The 19,885-nt window shown below is 43.0% G+C and overlaps 1 protein-coding gene across 4 annotated transcripts in view; it reads right to left on the minus strand.

Moving 5' to 3' along the window:
- The window catches only part of EIF4E3 (eukaryotic translation initiation factor 4E family member 3), a 72,330-nt gene that overhangs the window by 20,109 nt on the left and 32,336 nt on the right, over positions 1-19,885 (minus strand). For all 4 annotated transcript variants that reach the window (XM_032289669.1, XM_032289668.1, XM_032289667.1 and 1 more), the window contains one exon: positions 8,964-9,036. Coding sequence is in view for 1 of the 4 variants with exons in the window: in XM_032289666.1 (XP_032145557.1) it covers positions 8,964-9,036 (73 nt within the window). In the remaining 3 variants the exon portion in view is untranslated. The remainder of the gene's footprint in view (positions 1-8,963; positions 9,037-19,885) is intronic.

Below are 19,885 nucleotides of genomic sequence, written 5' to 3' on the forward strand. Positions count from 1 at the left end.
GGGCTGGAATCTGAACCCAGACAATTTGATTCCCAAACCCCTGTTCCTAACCACTCAGCTATTTTCTTTGAAGATATTACCATATGTTTTTGGCACATCTTTCTCCAATCTTAGCAGCCAGGAATCAGATGGTGAAGCCACAGAAAGAGGGACACCTGTTGAAGACGTTTTCCCACCAGTAAGATACACATAATTCCCGAGAGGCTGGTGGTTGTCAACTCCAGCCTGAGAACCCGGTTACAATGGGGCAATGACCTCTGTGGAATTTATGCACAGAAATGAAGTTAAGATGAAAACCCCTGCCTAAGGTAAAACTAAGAGGACTTTGGTGCTGGCAAACTTCAAGTCTCCTTAAAGGCATCACAAACCAAAGTTCCTGCCATCATACCCCTGTCAAAGTTGTTAAATCTTGACTTTTTTTTTTTGAGATGGAGTCTCGCTCTGTTGCCCAGGCTGACAGTGGTGCAATCTCGGCTCACTGCAACCCCCACCTCCCAGGTTCAAGTGATTCTCCTGCCTCAGCCTCCTGAGTAGCTGGGATTACAGGCTTGTGCCACCACACAGGCTAATTTTTGTATTTTTAGTAGAGATGGGGTTTCACCATGTTGGTCAGGCTGGTCTCGAATTCCTGACCTTGTGATCTGCCTGCCTCAACCTCCCAAAGTGCTGGGATTACAGGCATGAGCCAATGGGCTCAGCCAAATCTTGACTTTTTAACCTAGTATTTGAAGCACATTAAAAAAATACAACAGAACACTTCTTCCATTTCAAAGATCAGAAAAACACTCTAAGGATCATGCTAAAGACTGGAGCTTTAGAAGCTTCTCTTGAAAACAAAAACAGACAACGGATTGATTCTGTTTGGCTTGGCAAATTTGACAGGAAGAGATTACAGCCCAAGAAGATCAGGGATAGATTTAACATATTCATTAAAGCAAATATTTGTACATTTGTGCTGAGCACAAAATAGGAGCGAAATATCCAGTCACACCATTTTTAAAAAGCATGTGCCATTAAACTGGTCTGTTTCCCTGTTGCAAACCTCATCCAATGCGTAGAATATTTGTGAAGTATGTCTGCTGGTGAAATACCTACAGGAAGGAATCTAGCATTACTCAGCTTCTAAAAACCTCTTCCGCCGTTGCAAAAGTGAAAGGTCTGTTACAGTGGAAGCCTGGTGATTCAAGATTATACTCTCTGGAACACATCTTGAAAATGGAAACACTTAAATTTTACTACATATAAAACCTTACAAATAGATTTCAAAAGCCATTAGGCTTACAATTAATTCTGTCAGGCCTGCAAATAGAAGATTGCAGTAAAACTAAGCACAATGTTTATTAATGATGGTTAAATACTTTTTTTAAAAAGCCTTAATAATCACCCTAGGACTAGAAAAGGTATAAAAGTTGAACATCATTCATTCAGTCAACATCTGTGACCATCAGTTGTGAACAGGGCACTGGGATGAGTCCTTCGGGAACTGAGCTGAATGCAGGAGAATCAGCTTTGGACCACAGCAATCCACTCCTTGGGGGTATGTTCTGGAGCACCAATCTGGCACCTCTCCTTGAGAAACTGAGGCAGGGAAGGCACCTGTCCAGTGGAGTCTAATAGCTGGATTTAAGACCTAGGTTCTCAGGATAACCTTCACAGGCCATGTAGCCCTTGAAACCCAAGTTGCCTCCTCTGTATAAGGATACAGCTATTTCAATGGAAAACGTAATGATGAAATGCAAAGTGAAAGCACTTGCTAGGCCTAAGGAAGGAAGCAAAGTATGATTAGACCCATTAATATGCTGACCATTTGACAAATCCCCAATCTATTAGTACTGATTGAGGCAATTATGCCCCACCTGACAGTCTTCTGCCAAATAGACAATCATTCATCACCAGGAAAGCTGGCAAATTTCCTAATGGAATGTTCTGAAGAAAAAAAATGCACTTGGAAATTCTTCAGAAGAAAAGATGCTATGTGCTGACAGACAACAAAGTGATACGTCTGTTTTGTAAAACAAATAAAAAACAAAACCACTTAGCAAATACACCTCAAAAAAAAAAATCCAAGATGTATTCCAAGGTTGTGGCATGTGTAGCAGGAAAGTATTTTCAAAAAATAAAATAAATATTTTTGCTCATTAGGTATTACTGGTTGCCTGGGGTTTCTCACCAACTGAATCAGTGGTATTTATGTGCAGGGCCAACAGACGTCTGAACCGAGTAGGCTACTGAAGAGCTTAATGGATGTTTTTAACTCACAGCAGACACAAAAGCTGAAAGTGAAGTCCTTCTGACTTCCAAGAGCTAGGTACTTGAGAGAGAAATGGGTTTTCCTTTGAATTCCAAAAAGGGCTTGACTTAAAGAGAGCGCCCAACTGTGGAGCTGTGATCATAGAGTAGACAGATGTGACAGGATGTGAGGGTAATTTCCCACCACATAGAAAGTCAGTTAGGAAAAAACAAACTGAGTTTGGGGGTTAAAAGCATGAAGTGAGAGGAGAGTGGGGTTAAAACCCTAAAAGGATGGGAGAGAGCCCCACCCAAAGTTTGGGGAGCCCTAGAGCAAAGCAATGTGGAACCTGCTTCCTGGTGCAGCCCATGAGGCTCCAAGGCTCCCAGAGAAGACCCTCATTCCTACAGCGTTGGGCAATATGGCAGCCAGGTCTGAGAACAGCTGTGAAGGCAGGACCGTTATTCTTGTGGATGGGCCTGCCACAACCTTATAAAGTTTCCCTCCTTCTGGTGGGGTAGGGGGAAGACAGCCAACATTTCCTAAATTCCCAATCTGAAGCTTAAAATTGCTAGAAAGCCTATGGACAGTAGGGCCTGGGGTCTGGATGTGGGTGTGCACAGTAGGGGGTCTTCATGACATGAGGTTGTAACAGGGCCAAAGGTGGTGGGCATGGCCCAAGGTCTGGAGGGGCCGGGGTATTTCTGCACATGCCTGCTCATGTGGAGAAGGAAAACAGAGTAGTCATTTTCCTCAAAAGGGACTAAAATTGGAAAAGACCCAGTTTCACAGATGAAGTGACTTAATTACCTTTAATTAACAAAGTCATATCTCGCCCCCACCCCAATATACACACACAATGGCCCTCCACTGACAATGTGGAGGAACACAAACAATTTAACTTCAGTTACATTTCTGTATAACTGGGTTGTAGCTACAGAAGTTGATCCTACTATGCATATAATGAATAAACTAAATGATGGATAAAGAATCTTGTTATACTTGATGTGAAGACTGCGCTAGACAGAACTACGAGGTGGACCTGGCTGCAGGTCTTTCTCTTTCTTTTCAGTGCTGGGTTTCTTCCTCTTTCCTCTCAGGCCCCTCCCTTCACCCAAGTGGTTCACTCCGGGTCATTCTATTACAGGACACCACCTACCATGGGCTGTCCTGTTGTATCCTGGGCAGCAAGTACTTGGAATCAATCTTTCCATCATCCTCTAGGATCAATACTGACCTATAAAACCTCTTCATCTGAAGGAAGAGCCCTCATTTCCCAAGTGTTTGGAAAGCAATCTGCTGCCCTAACTTAATGACCCATAACTGCACAACCACAGTCAGGCAGCTTGACCTGCTGATATGAAATGAAGTCTTGATATCATTGACAGTACACAGGATAAGTTTGGCATATGCAGGGATAACATTTTCTTAATTTTAATAGATTATATATTCTTTGTGAAGACTTTCTGTTTATGATAAACAATGCTGAATTTCCACCTACAGAGGAAATATGAAGTTTGTTTTATGCAAATTTAAATAAAAAGTCAATTTATAAGAAATAATGGGTAGAATGTATAAGTGAGACAAGTGTTGCAAAATCTTGAAGGCGATACATCAAATAACAGATTTGAGACAGAGTGCTGTACAGGAATGAGTTTTCAGGGGTGGAATTTTTAGTCTTGTAGCAGGTAAGACAGAAAGAAACTATGGACAAAGGAGAGTTCTCTTGCAAATCACATCTGACAGGTAGCTCTTCATTCTTTAAGAGGTAAAACAGGGCTGGTTCAAAAGCTGTGCTCTGGTTTTTTTCCCCTCCTAGAGATGCGGGTCTTACCATGCTGCCCAGGCTGAACTCGAACTCCTGGGCTCATGCAATCCTCCCACCTCAGCTTCCCAAGTAGCTGGGATCACAGGAATGAGCCAATGCGCCCAGCTAAAAGCCATTTTCTATCCTGCACTGCAACTGCTGAGGATGCAAAACCACAAGAGAAATGTGGAAAATCTGGACAGGTTCACAAAAGAGTAAAAGAATAAATAAGCACCTGGAAAACACACCTAGAGGTAAAATATAATTTTCCAAGAAAGGCAGGAAAGTAGAAATGAATGTAACTCTAGGCAGAGAGAATTACTATTGGGTGTGATGAAAGTATCCACATCAAAGGTTCCTAGGTCCAAAGAAGGCTGAGCCTCCTCCACACCTCAATTAGGGGGAGTAAAAGAAAGAACTGGACTCAAGTAGAGGGAGTTCCACTCCTAGAGACAAGGCATGATTGGCTCTTTCCACTGAATGCTTGAGCCACTTACCTCCAGCCTCAGTCTTCTCAGCTAATAGATGGGTAACACTTCCTCTCCCAAACCCATCTACTTTGATTTGCAAAAGGGCCTCAAAGTATAAAAAGACACATATGTCTTTATATAAGGTAATCATTAATATCACAGGTTTTTCAGTTTTCATCCAAACACATATGGGAGGAAAACATAAACATGATTGGAGAAGCGGTTTTTTTTTTTTTTTTTTTTTTTTTTTTTTTTTTTTTTAGAGCTAATGGAGTGAGAGTAAACAAACTGACGTACAGGCCAAAGTGGTTCATGCCTATAATCCCAGCACTTTGGGAGGTCAAGTTGGGAACACAGCCTGAGGCTGGAAATTCTATACTAGTCTGAGCAACATAGCAAGACCCCATCTCTACAAAAAATAAAATAGTTTAGCTGGGTGTGGTGGCACATGGCTGTAGTCCTAGATACTAGGGAGGAAGCTGGGGTGCAAGGATCTCTTGAGACCAGGAGTTTGAGGCTGCAGTGAGCTATGACTGCACCACTGCACTCCTGCCTGGGTGACAGAGTGAGACCTTGTTTCCGAAGAAAAAAAATCAATATACAATCCTAGAATAAAATAAAAAGACAGTGGGACAAAAACATCCTCAAATGACTTGCAGGACAGTTCTTAAACACAAGGACAATTTATCAGATGTTAAGGATACTCACAGGCTGAAATCTCAAAAGTCACTGATACGTTAAGTATCTTTACATACAAAGAGGTGTTAGCGGTGGTGCAATCCAGAGTATAATCACTTGAAATAAATAATCCAGAAGCAGTGGTATACAGTTGTCTGATACAAAATATGGCTGAAGAAAGCATGAAAAGATGTCTCAAGAGAAGTAGACAAATGACGGCAGATGACCTTACCATTATTATTGGGTACTTACTGTGGCTCTTTACCTCATTGTATCATTTCATTCTCACAACAGCATGAGAAAATCACCATCACAATGATTCCCATCTTGTATATGAGTAAACTGAGACTCAGACAGGTTAAGTAACTTGTCCATGCCAGTAAGTGTCTGCTATGGGACATGAACCAAGGCAGTGTGATGACCCTAGCCCACACCCCAGCCAGATAACTGATGGAGCTGAGGGGTAGAATTCACTAACACTTAAGTAAAAGCTGGCCACATCTGCTAAGAACTATATACCAGCTCATCTAACTTCCACTCAACCTTAGGGAGTAGGCACTATTACGACATCAGTTTTATAGATGAGAAACTGAGGGAGCAGAGGCAGCTGAGACAGAAAAGAACTTCCTGATCCTTAGAGTAGTGTTTATGAGTCATTTTTTCACTGTTGCCCCCTTAGCCCTTAAAAGAACCCTTTTTCCTAATTACCCATGATGAAATTTTAATACCACAGAAATACCATATGTATTTATGGACTGTGTGGACTTCCATGCTTTGTAAATAGCAAGAATGAGATTTGTTCAATGATCTATTCCCCATGCAAAAATCACCCTTTGATCCCACTGAGAACGTGTGGCCTACAGAATCCTCACAGGAGCAGTCTGTTATGACTCAGGAACGTGGTTATTTATTTATAGAGTCTTGCTCTGTCGCCAGGCTGGAAGTGCAGTGGTGCGATATCCGCGCACTGCAATCTCCACCTCCTAGGCTCAAGCAATTCTTCTGCCTCAGCCTCCTGAGTAGCTGGGATTACAGGCATGTGCCACTGCATCCAGCTAATTTTTGTATTTTTAGTAGAGACTGGGTTTCACCATGTTGGCCAGTTTGGTCTTAATCTCCTGACCTCGTGATCCACACGTCTCAGCCTCCCAAAGTGCTGGGATTACAGGCGTGAGCCACTGCGCCCAGCCCCAAGTGGTTCATTTATTAACTTCTCATTCATTCTTGTTTTTTGGGGAGTGTGTGTGTGTGTGTGTGCGTCTGTGTATGTCTGTGTGTGTCAGAGTCTTCCTCTGTCACCCAGGCTGGAGTTCAGTGGTGTAATCTCAGCTCACTGTAACCTCCACCTCCTGGTTAAAGTGATTCTCCTGCCTCAACCTCCCTAGTAGCTGGGACTACGGGTGTGTGCCACCACTCTAATACAGCTAATTTTTGTATTTTCAGTAGAGACTGGGTTTCACCATGTTGTTCAGGCTGGTCTTGAACTCCTGACTTCAAATGGTCCTTCCAAAGTGCCGGGATTACAGGCATATGCCACCATGCTCGGCCTCATTCATTCATTCAATCCTTCAATATTCATTGAGTGCAAGGGATCAGACACAATAATATAGTACTGCATGATTCCATTAATATAAAGTTCAGTAACAGAATGAATGTATGGTGGTAGAAATGAAAACAGTGGTTGCTTTGGGGGATGGGGGTTCAAGGGGCATGAAGAGACTTTTTGGTGTATGGGGAAGTTTTTCATCTTGACATGCGTGATGGTTGTGTGTACGTACCCTCATCAAAAGTTATACTTAAGAAATCTGCATTTACTGCATATAAATTATATCCCAATAAAGTACAGCTTCAAAGGAAGTATTTCCTAATATGTGCCTGCCTGGGTGTTTCAAATTGCTCTCTGATGACCCTAAAATGCTGTAAATTCAGAGGCTCTACCAAATGCCCTGGGTTATCTCGTGGGGTCAGAAAAACCAAGCCAATCCCCTCATCTGACTAGTGTCAGCCCTGGAACTGCTTGCATAGTCCTGATGGTTCAATGTCATGTAGGTTGGGAAAAGTCTAATGAGACTCTGAGAGCTTCTACATGAGGACAGGCCTTCAAATCAAGAGCTCTGAGGGTTGCAAAATGGCTGCTGGAAAGAGGTAACAAAAGTCCCTAAATCCACAGAAGAGGAGATGTGCAGCGAGGCAACCCAGACTCTGAGCGCGTTGGTTTCTCTGGACGGTGGCCCTCGTGCTGCCTTGCGGTGCTGCCTGTACTTGGCACTGCATGGCTATTCACAGCGGCACTGCTGCTCTGCTTCCCATATGCTTATGCCATTTCCCCAGCTACACCAGAAATGGCCCATAGTCAGGACTGTGTCTTCACAGCCGGCTAACTGCCCTTGGTAGCCACACGCAGCACCTTACATTCAGATTCCTGGGACTTTGTTACTACGCATGCCAAATTTTTGAACCAGATACTGAGACAACAGCCTGAAAAAAAAAATGGATCTCTGTGCTACTTCTGCACGTAAGAGGCTGCCTAAGAGACACAATCTAGATGCTGATCTATTGGAATTTCTAAGACATTAAAAGATTTAGGGATACAACAGGAAAGCTATTTAAAACCCATCCCTTCTAGAAAATTCATGGACATATGGTCAATGCAACTCTGAAGCAGCCTGAAAAGCCTTATTCTATCTGCACCAGCACATTAAACTAGAAGACAGGAGAAAATGGATAGAATCTGCTTTTGAAGAAAAGAGAAATGGGATCAACTCAATCTATCAGGTTTTTTTCTTTTTTGAGACAGTGTCTTGCTCTGCTGTCTAGGCTGGAATGCAGTGGTGTGAATACAGCTCACTTCAGCATTGAACTCCTAGGCTCAAATGATTGCCATGCCTCAGCCTCCCAAATAGCTGGGACCATAGGTGTGTGCCACCAGGCCCAGTTAATTTTTAAAGAAATTGTTTGTAGAGATGGGGGTCTTTGTTGCCCAGGCTATTCTGGAAATCCTAGGCTCAAGCAATCCTCCCACTTCAGCCTCCCAAAGTGCCAGGATTTCAGGCATAAGCCACTGGCCAGTTGTGTTTTTTCAATGTTCACCCTCAGAGTTGGATAGAGAAAGAACAAATAAAACTAAGAGCTTGCATTCATTGAGAATCTGCTATGTATTAGGTATTCCGCTAAGTATGGTATAAACATAATCTTATTCAATCCTCACAGTAACCCATGAAGGTAGGTGCTGCCATTATACTAATTGTACAGAAATAAAAGGGGTTTCATGCCTAATTTAGAATGATGGAATTGGGAGATGAAGTAGGAGACCAAGCAGAGACTCTCCACCTTCATGCTCCACACTATCCTGCTCTCCCTATGTGACCTCTGAATCTTTAATAACCCTGCAGGGAAGGCACAATTGCCTGTCACTGATGGGGAACAGAGGCACAGAGAGGCAGTTGCGAGCTGGAGTTTGAACAGGGACACAGATAAAGGTCTTAAAAACCTTTGCTCAACCTTACACAGCAGTCTGCCTTTCATGTGGGTCTATGAAAGGTTTAGGTAGTAAACAAAGGTTCAACAGGTTGCCAAGAGAAAAGCAGAGGTCACCTGATTGTGTGCTCAGCTGGCCCTGGGGTGGACTTGGTCAAGGGTAGTTGTGCCAACCTGGACCCGAGAGCCAACTCCAGAGCAGAACCCTGGACAGTGGCTGCCAGCACAACAGATTTAAGGTGGGCGATTAGGTGTCCGAGATGTGCCATGTTAATCCGGTTCATCCCTCTCTTGATCTTACCTGTACTGTCTGTACTGTGTAGATTTTCTTCAGATTGGATGCGCACTCAGCTGCCGTGGCACCGGGGAGGGATCTAGGCAAGCAGGAGCAGGACAAAGACACAAACAAAACAGTCAGTGCTCACGAAACAGCCCACAGTAGAATCTTTCAGGTCTTCCTAAAAGTCAGGTCTCAAAGCCCAGGACTGGACATTTTGGGGATGCTCATTAGAATTTAAAAGGTGAAATTCCTACTTTGTGAAGTCATGTGTTTGTGTCTCCTAAAAATCAGCATATTTATTCTTGGAAATTTAATAGAAAAAAGCCCAGTAAGTATGGATTAATAAGAAAGGGAATGGACACCTTGAGATCACATTTTAAAACATACCAAAATAACCTAGTGCTAACCAAGCATTTTCTCTAGGATTTTAGAGGAGAAACTGCCTGTTGTACAGGTGACAATAAAAATGCAGTGTCCTGACCTAGTGACATGTTTGAAAAGTTGTTAGCAATCTAGTGGCGAATATTCAAGCACGCTTGAGAAACAGGGTGACCATTTGCCTACTTTAAGAAAAGTCAACTCTGGTTTCATATGAATTTGCATGTTACCAAAACACTTGCCTTTAGAAAATACTTGCAGTTCCTTTCTCCGGCTGATTTAATCAGCTCAGCTGAACTTTGTGGTCAGACTGCATTAATCTTTAGTTTGCTATATGTTCCACTAGATGGCAACATACTACAGGTTTAGTCACCAGACACACTATGCAATTTAACTGGCTTTACCAAGCACCATTGCCTGGGATGGTAAAATGACCTGGTCCCATCAAACCTTAGGAGTTCAAGACTCTCAATTCCTGCTACCTTTTCTTTCTCCCTATATTGAATTAGCAGTTCATGCTCAAAAATGTTGGGGTACAATTATGTCAGCCTAAGATTACATATCGCCCCCAAAATAATGCTTGAAAGCCCACATCTGGTTCTTGGTGAGAAATAAGCAGCTTGCTGAGAGGAGAAAGTACCTTAATCCCAGCTGACCCACGAGGATCTGGAATCTATAAAAGCAGTGCTCTTTACCAGACACTGACCCCTGAGACATTGTCCCCAAGGACCCTCAGTATGTTGTATTTCCTGGATAGTTGCTAAACTGCTGCAGACCACAGATGTACACAAAACTCACAGGAGCCCAGAGGTGGCGGTGATGCCAAAGGCCCATGCCCAGGTTGGGGAAAGCTCAGCAAGGACTACAGTCCTTGAACTATGAACCAGTGAATGCTCCCTAGGAGTCGAACCTGAATATCAAAAATGCATTTCTGGCCAGCCACAGTGGCTCATGCCTGTAATCCCAGTACTTTGGGAGGTTGAGGCAGATGGATCACTTGAGGACAGGAGTTTGAGACCAGGTTGGCCAACATGGTGAAACCCCACCTCTACTAAAAATATTAATATGAAAATGACCCAGAAGCAATGGTGCTTGCCTATAGTCCCTGCTACTCAGGAGGCTGAGGCACTAGAACCACCTGAACGCAAGTTTGGGCCACTGCACTCCACTCCAGCCTGGATGACAGAGCGCGGCTCTGTCTGGAAAAAACAAAAAAAAATGCATTTCTGAATACAGCTTCCTTATCAGAAGGTCACTAAGGAAGCACAATCACAGACTAGGTTTGAGGGAAAACAAGGGACTTCCACTGGGCAGGCGCAGCGCAATAAAGAAATCCACTGTAAAGCACTGAATTTACAACGAAATTTGCTGGCCACCGTTTTTAGAAAAGCAAATCCACATTAACCACCATGTGCATTTTGTTGTTGTCAGACTTTAAGCCTAAAATAACTATGTCAAAGAGTGTGGCAAAGAATGAAGTACTCAATCAATACCGTGCCAATGACAGTTCATGCCTGGGCCCCTGATGAAATATATCAGTTCATGTGGATTGACCAGCCTATAGTTACTGAAGTATCAAATTGGATAGATATTAATTTGGCTATTTAATGTAGGTGTGTATGTCTTCTTCAACTTTATTTTTTTAACGAGGGAAACAACTTTGAAAATCTTAAACATTTTCTGAATAGACTGTTAGCATGAAAAAGCTATCATTTTTACATTAAAATCTGACTTTTCTTTTTTTTAACTGACTGCTCCACTACATATGCCCACATTCCTGGATTCCCCCAAAGCACACAGGAGAGTAAACACAGGGCTTCTTCTGCACGTGTGAGTGTGTGTGTGTGTGTGTTTGTGTGTGTGTGTGTCTGTGTTGGGATTCTAGGGCCCAAAAAAGGAAATACACTTTGCATTTTTTTCATTCAAAAAACTGTATATTTCAAAAAATTTTTAACTAATCTTTACAGTTTACTTCAATTTAAAATGGCTTAGAATGAGTATAATTTGAATGTTTGCTTCATACAGTATTGTATCAATTTTAAGCAAATACAATGAGGATAATACCATTTAACCTAGACCAAAAAATCACTGATGAGCATTTGTTATACATGGTTCTTTTTAAATGCCTGTGTCTCCACAGTCTGGTCTTTTACTCGTATTCCACTGCAGGAGGTAATTGTACAAAGTTATGTAGGTCCCCTCAGTTTCATTATCCAGGTTTTTTGAAGAAATTACGTTTCTAGAGGCCCTAAAAAGACTCTAGAATCAAATAGTAACTAGGAAGTGCTTATTAGTGTAACACAACAGCGTCAACAACTAGCACGTAGTTACGGTGCTGAAGACTTGCTAGCGTGCTGAGCCTCCGACCTCCGTTGCAGTACTGAATCCCTGCAACTGTTTATGCAGCTGTCAATATTATTTATCACCATTTTACAGCTGAGTAGGCTGGTGCCTAGAAAGGTCTAGGAACTTGCCCATGGCCACAGATATGTGATTTGAATACAGGTGACCCATCTGTGATTTCCTGCTTTTCACCCCTCACTGCTCAGCTGCCCATCCAAGCCATATATACACTTGCATTTTTTAATGGAGTTTTACAGTTGACTCTTTTGGTATGTTCTCAGCAAGGCCACCATGTTTGCTGAATCCCATTTTTCTGGGGGCAGACAAGGTCTCACTCTTGTTGCCCAGGCTGGAGTGCAGTGGCACAATCATAGCTCAATGTATTCTCGATCTGTTGGGCTCAGGCAAACCTTCTGCCTCAGCCTCCCAGCTGAGACTACAGGTGCATGCCACCACAGCCAGCTAATTATTGTATTTTTTTTGTAGAGGCAGGGTCTCGCTATGTTGCCCAGGCTGGTCTCAGACTCTTGGCCTCAAGTGATCCCACTGTCTTAGACCCCCAAAGTACTGAGATTACAGGAGTGAGCCACAACCTCTGGGCCTGAATACCATTTTCAATACAAGACTGTATCTATATAATATTCTGAGAAGAAACAATATTAAAATAGTTTTTCCAATGGAGCAGGGTACAGAAGATCTTCACAAAAACCAAAAGGATCACACTCGACAATAGCTCTATTTTAACAGACAAACACGTGATGATACTGATGTATTGGGATTTGAAAGGAGATATGGGCCGGGTGTGGTGGCTCATGCCTGTTAATCCCTGTACTTTGGGAAGCTGAGGCAGGTGGATTACCTGAGGTCAGGAGTTCGAGACCAGCCTGGCCACCATGATGAAACCCCGTCTTTACTAAAAATACAAAAAATTAGCTGGGCATGGTGGTGTGCACCTGTAATCCCAGCTACTCAGGAGACTGAGATAGGAGAATTGCTTGAACCTGGGAGGCAGAGGTTAGAATGAGCCAAGATCGCATCACTGCACTTCAGCCTGGGCAACACGAGCAAAACTCCATCTCCAAATAAATAAATAAATAAATAAATAAATAAATAAATAAATAAGAAAGGAGGATGTCAGGCTCCATGGAAACTCAGTTTCCTAATTTCTTCATGGAGGAGGGTGATTCCATGCTCTTAAAGATTCTCTCCAGCTGCTGGGCACCTTTCTGAATATTCAGGGTTCAAAGTAGCAAAACAGGGTTGTCGGAAGTACTGATGGTAGTAAGCAGTTGGTTTGGCTGGTCAGCAGAAGGCATGGCATCGTTTTGAGAGCCAAATCTGATTCCAGCAGTCACTGAAAAACACCAATGTGCCTCAACCTCATACCTGAACTTCATACTTGCTTAACAAGCAAAATTGGGCCATATCCACAGAATCAATTTAAAAAGAGCAAATAACCCGAGATTTTTAAACGATCTGCCCTGTAAACAGGTTCAGTCTGTTCTGAACTTGCTGATTCAAAATTGAACCGCAGCTGTATCATCTACGGTTACTTTTTCTTAAAGTAGCAGTGCAAGCTGTTCGTGGCAATGCTGCAGGCTTGGCAGCCGGCAGCCACACCTCTCTTCCCTGTCACCCCAGTAGACACTTGTAGCAACTGACGGTAAATGTTTGTAATGCATGTTGAAGAAGGAAACATTCACTGGTATCACATATACAGTATATTATCATAGCTTTAAAAATCTTTATCTTTCATTCATGTTACAAACCTTCCCTCCCCAGCAGAACCCTAGTCCCAACCCTGTCTCTGCGGACCAGAAGTGCTCATCTATCTGAGGGTGATGTTGCTCCCCAGAAGAGATTTGGCAATATCTGAAGACAATTTTGGTTGTCAAAACTGAGGATGTGCTGCTGGCATGTGGTGGGTAGAAGCCAGTGGTGCTGCTGAACATCCCACAGTATGCGGGACAGCCCTCACAACAGAGAATAATCGCCCCAGGATGTCCATGGTGCCCACGCACCCTGCTGGCAACATGTAACAAAGAGTCTCTGAATATTCAGAGGGGATTTAAAATGTATTCAATCAACAAAAATGTTTTATACACCTCTTATGGCTGCTGAAGATACAATGGTGATCATTCTAGAAAAATACATTTTCCCATGGAGTTTATGTTTTAGGACCAACATCCCTCCTCTCGGAAATTCCCCAAGCTCCCAAAGGCAAAGAAACAATGTTCATATCGTCTTTTTATTCTCCTGGGACATAGAATATGGGAAAGAAAGCTGAGAGAGGAACATACATGCTAATAATGACCATTCCTAGTATAAGATGAAGCCAGAGCTATGGAAAATCACAGAACCCAGGAATCAGGACACTGGTTCGGAATTTTCTGAATCATACGCCACCTTCCCACAGTATACAACTAGAGCTGAGAACACAGCAATGCAACAATAAATGCTCCCCTCGATGGATGAGGTTAACGAATTTATATTGTTCCACCAGGAGTTTTCTCTTTAATAATATTAATGTAATAATTGCTTCCTTTTATTAAGCATGTATTATATGAAAGGGTTTTGCAGATATTACCTGTAATTCTTACAGCAATCCCGTCAGGTTGTTTTCATTATCCCCACTTCACAGATTAGAAAACTGAGGCTCAGTGAACTTGTTTTTAAGTAGCAGGTCTGGGTTCTTCACCTGGTCTATCTGGCTTTAAGGCCCATGACCTCCCCTTTAAAGTAGGCTGACTCCTAGTAATAACTGAGCAGTCATTGCCAGCATAGGTATCCTATCGCACATCTTGTGTCAAATCCCTCCTTGGGCCCACCTACTGTTCCTGCCTGCCATTCCTGCTTCCCCACCATACATCTAGTAATACTGCTGGCAAGGCACAGAAGCAGAGATGCAGGAGAAGGCTAGATGCCACTAGAATCCCTGGCAATAAAGACACCCCAAAATGTAATACAAATAACATGATTCAGGAAGAAGTGAAGTGCTTGAAAGCATTTTATCCTGTTTCTTATTCTAGAAATGCTGAGACCCCAATAATTGAAAGGCCACATACCATGTTGTACATGCATACATGATCTCCTTTTATCTTCATTAAAACACCTCAGGTAAATAATAGTTGCAACCTCACTTTAAAAATAGGCAAAGTAAGTCTGAAGGTGATAAGGTAACTTGCCCAAATATATACCATCAGTTAGTGGGAGATCTGGGACTTGAACCAAAGGCTACTTGACAACCATGCCCTTAGTCTTTAGCCTAAACAGCTCCTGCATGACCAATATTTGGCCTGGCACCATCATAAACACACTCTGCACGAAATATGGCCCCAGCTGTCCGCAGCTTACAATCCTCCATTCAGACTTTCCAAATATGCCTTTCCCATTAAACCCCACTTTTAAAGATGTAATTGCTACAGCCTAAGCTCATTAAGAAAGTTCATGGGGACAGAGGCCTCTGTAAATACCTAAGGAAATTATCTTAACTATTGCCTGGCTGTCTTTTATCAGGCCATAGCACCACTTAAGATTCATACGTATACCTAGAGATGCTTCTTACAAAGCAAAGAAGCTGAAAAGGTTTCTTCAAATCCTGCCTGCATCTTTGCCACTCAAAGTGCAACCAGGCAATGGGTAGCAACACCTGGGAGCTTGTTAGAACGGCTGTCTCCAGGTCCCCATGAGACTCGCTAAACCCTAGGTGATTTGTATGTACATTAAAATTTGACACATGCTGGCCTATGTCATCTAAATCAAGTCACCATAAGAAGTGCTAGCTTGGAAAGTAAACTTTAATAAACTACAGCATCACAAGACAAATGTAAAAACCACCATTGTCACAAATGCATTTGTCAACACCCAAAGACATGAAAAAGAGGTGATCCTTAAATGTAAAGGATAGTTCTGTAAAAGCACTTAAATATGGGTCTTCAGGCAAGGGCTCTCTTCTTTCCTCAGCAAATTCTGAAGCAAGGAGTCCTTGGCTTAATCATCTCCCATGAAACTGGCTCTTGGTTTCCTTATTTGTAAAATTAAGTGGTAGACCCAGACAACCTCTTAAGTCCTGTCTGGCTCTGATATTTTAGAAAATAAGATACGAGAGAATTGTGTCCCATCCATGTTCATGTTCACAGGAAAGCAGTGTGTGGTAGGGTCAGGGACACCAGGGCCTGGAGTCATACAGTCCTAATTCAAATCCTGTTTCTGTTCTATATTGCTGTGTGACCTCAGGCAAGTTACTTCTCTGGGCCTCAATTTTCTCATATGTAAAATGTTGCTGACACAGCCTAATTAAATACTGTGAGAATACTGTGGATAATTATGTGCAGTATCCAGTCCAGTGCTTAACACAAAGGAGTAAATCGCAAGTTCATATTAACAAGTTAAAGTGGGGAAAGATGTCTGAAACATTATACGGTACAGTATATCCAACTACTGGATACACATGCTCAATACACAGGCACAATAAATGTTTGCTGAAAAAACCAACGATGACAATATTCCATCTTATGTGAGAGATCATTTTGTTTCAGACAAGAAAACCCAGTTTAAAGAGGAAGACTTAAAAGGCAGACTACATCTCCGAAATGCCGGTCTTCCTGTTGGATTTACAACATCGGGCTCAGCTGTCAGAGGGAAAATTTGCACAGCCCAGTTACATGATTAAGTATGCCCCTCGTATGCCATTCACTCCATTAAAGATGATTTCATTTTAATCACTTTTAGATAGATCTGTGGCTTGCGGCTACAGCAGCTTCCTGTCTGATCAAGAGTCGCATACAAAAATGGTCCAGGCCCTATTACTGACAGTTAATAATGCATCTACTGAAAATATCTACACCATTTAAAGGGTTTATTTCTGCATGTTTATTTGATTTTGATTTCTTCCTGCTTTCCTATGGTCACTCCTAGTCTATCTTACAGCTCTTTGACAGTAGCAAGTGGGGCTCCTTTCAACTTGAGATATATTAATCCTTTAGTACATGTAGGAAGAGTAGAGAATTACAGCAGTGTTAGAGTTGACAACGAAATTAAGAAAGACCAAGTTTTGAACTATCCGCATGCCAGATCACGAAACTGTTGCCATGTTCCCTGGGTTTGGAAGTAAGTAAATGGTCTCTCTAATATTAAAAGCAGAAATGTTTTTGAGCAGCTAGTACCAGGTAAGGACCAGAAACGTTTCTGAGTGAGGATGTTTAAGGCCCTCATACCTTTCTGCAAGAAGCAGCCAGTGACCTGAGGTGGAAGGATGGAAGTACCCTATGTCAGGGCCTTGCCCTGCCAGACGTTCTCAGAGGATCTTTACCCCTTACGAAAAATAAAATCCTGGACCATTTAGAGTTTATGGGTTCAGGAGGGCAAGAGTGGGAAAAAAGCAAATTTCAGATGCCAGCCACTCTCTCCCAGCCAATCATGGCCCTTCCGTACAGTCTCCACCCCAATCTCGTCCCAGTAGGCACTCTATGAATAAGGATAATTTTGGGGTCCCTTTTGTCAAGCTCAGCCCTACCTTCCCATATCAGATTTATTATTATGGACCACACCAATGGAATGTATTTTGAAGTACTGCACCCTTTGGGTGGGTCCCTCTAGAACTCAACATCTCTCAGAATTCTTCACTGACACTATTGAAACATTCAGCATGTGCAATATCCCTCCTGTGAGGGCAAGACCCAAGGTGTAGTCATCTTTGCAATCTTATAACCTGGAACTGTGACTGGTAAATAATATGCTCAATTGATATGATCGATACATAGAGCGGTAACTCTCAAGTCTGGATATCTACAGCATTTCTTACAAAGCTACCTTTTATCCCAGAGGTCTGAATGAGTAGGTCTGGGGGAGGGTGGGGAGCCTGTATTGTAACAAGCACAGCCAGGTGATTCTGATGGGTGGATGAGGGAATAAAATTTGGGAAACACAGGCTCGGTGGAGCTAAACCATGATTGGGTAGGGTTGGTGACAGGTGTATATGATGGCTCACCTCTCTGATCAAAAACAAAAGTCTTCAAATACTTGTTCAGCACCTATTTTGTACCAGGCGCTGTAATGTGCATTCCCTGGAGTCACAGACGTGAAGCGGTTAGATCTATCCAAGGACAAGGCCAGTAGTCTGATGTGACCAGGGAGAGTGGACAGACCGAGTGGTGTTGCGGAGTTGGGGAGTGATAAGGTTAAAAAGAGGTGGGTTTTGGCTGGGCACCTCTAATCCCAGCACTTTGGGAGGCTGAGGTGGAAGAACCCCTTGAGTCCAGGTGTTTAAGACCAGCCTGGGCAACATAGTGAGACCCTGTTTCTACAAAAAATACAAAAATTAGCTGGGTGTGGTGGCACATGCCTGTTGTCCCTGCTACTTTGGATGCTGAGGTGGAAGGACTGCTTGAGCCCAGGAGGAAGAAACTGTAGTGAGCCATGATTGCGCCATCACACTCCAGCCTGGGCAACAGAGAGCCTTCTCAAAAAAAAAAAAAAAAAAAAAAAATATATATATATATACACACACACACACACACATACACACACACACATGCACATTTATATATATTTATATATATAAATCTTATATTTTAAGAGGTAGTTTCCAATTTAAAAAAGCAATACATGAATTTATATCATAATCTGTAAGTCCATAGTTTTCCTTTAAAAAAAAGGTAGAGAATCTTTTATTGAAACTAAAGGGGTCCTTTCATATACGTGCATATATATATGTACATATGCATGTATTTTTAGAGACCGGGTCTCACTCTGTCAACTAGGCTGGAGTGTAGTGGTGCGCTCATAGCTCACTGCATCCTCAAATTCAGGCTCAAGGAAACTCCTAGGCTCAAGGGATCCTCCAGCCTCAGCCTCCCAAGTAGCTGGGACTACAGGCTCTTGCCACCATGCCTGGCTAATTTTTTTTTTTTTAATAGAGACAAGGTACTGCTATGTTGCCTAGGCTCAAACTCCTGGCCTCAAGAGATCCTCCCTCCTTAGCCTCCTAAAATGCTGGGATTGCAGGCATGAACCATCACACCCAGCCTAAAGGGGCCCATTTCTAAAAACAAACCACCCTACCACCACCTCTCAAAGCTGCTCTGGTGGAAGTAGTGGTGGAGATCCAGAATCCCCACTGTCTGGATCACACAACCTTACAACAGAGGCCCTCTTAGGTGGTAAGAGATACAAAGTAAAAATCTGCTGCTGTGGAGGCGAGCGGGGAGAAGCAGTTTTGGAATGACAAGAGAAGGCGTACGTTTGGAAAGCTAACCATGCCAGCTCAGGTGGGGCATGCCTGGAGAGGAGCAGAGCTTGGGAGCAGGCAGGAAGCTAAGAGCAGGCTGGGGGATAACTGGAACTAGACATAACCAGAACCTGCAGAGAGGACACAGAGAAGAAAACGGCTTAGACTTGGAGCAAGTTTTCCTAGGGGAGTTAACAGTATGAAGTACGGAACTGGATGGAGTAGGGTGCTTGAGAAAGAAGATTCAAGAATCAAATGGAAATGCCAATTCTGAAAAGCTGGAAGTATGGCGGGATGGTTAACCAACACGTGGTTAGCAGAAAAGAAAGAGAAAGGAGAGAAATCAGCTCAGTCACTGAAGAATCAGTACTGCATTTGAAGTGCTGTGGACTTTCCCAGCTTTCAGACATGTGCCCAGAACTCAGAAGAGAGCTAAAGGCTGGAGATGGAGATTTGCAAATGATAAGCAAAGTAATGAAGCCATCACAGGAGAAGGTAAGGTCACTGCAGGTGGAATTCAACAACACCCTGGTATTCAGTGCAGGCTGGCTTGTGCTAGGTTCCAACCCAGGAGCGAAGGACAAGGCATCCGGGATGAGAACTCTACCATCATGAAGTTTACATCCTACTGGGAGAAGACCAGTCAGTGATGGTAATGATATGGGGAAAGTATAACAGGGTCAGGGGCCCGGGGGGTGTGTCAGGATGCTTGTGCCATTTCATAACAGTGGTCAGAGAACAAAATATGGTTTTGCTGTGTCTCTGCCCAAAATCTCATCTTGAATTACAATCTCCATAATCCCCATCTATGTCAAGGGCAGGACCAGGTGGAGGTAACTGGATTATGGGAATGGCTTCCCCATGCCGTTCTCATGACAGTGAGTGAGTCTCATGAGGTCTGATAGTTTTATAAGCATCTGGCATTTTCCCAGCTTGCACTCACTTGGTCCTGCTGCCCTGTGAAGAAGATGCCTGCTTCTCCTTTGCCTTCTAC

This window comes from Sapajus apella, unplaced genomic scaffold (genome assembly GCF_009761245.1).
Source record: "Sapajus apella isolate SASKATOON/1434 unplaced genomic scaffold, GSC_monkey_1.0 scaffold23, whole genome shotgun sequence".
NCBI classification, from domain to species: Eukaryota; Metazoa; Chordata; class Mammalia; order Primates; family Cebidae; genus Sapajus; species Sapajus apella.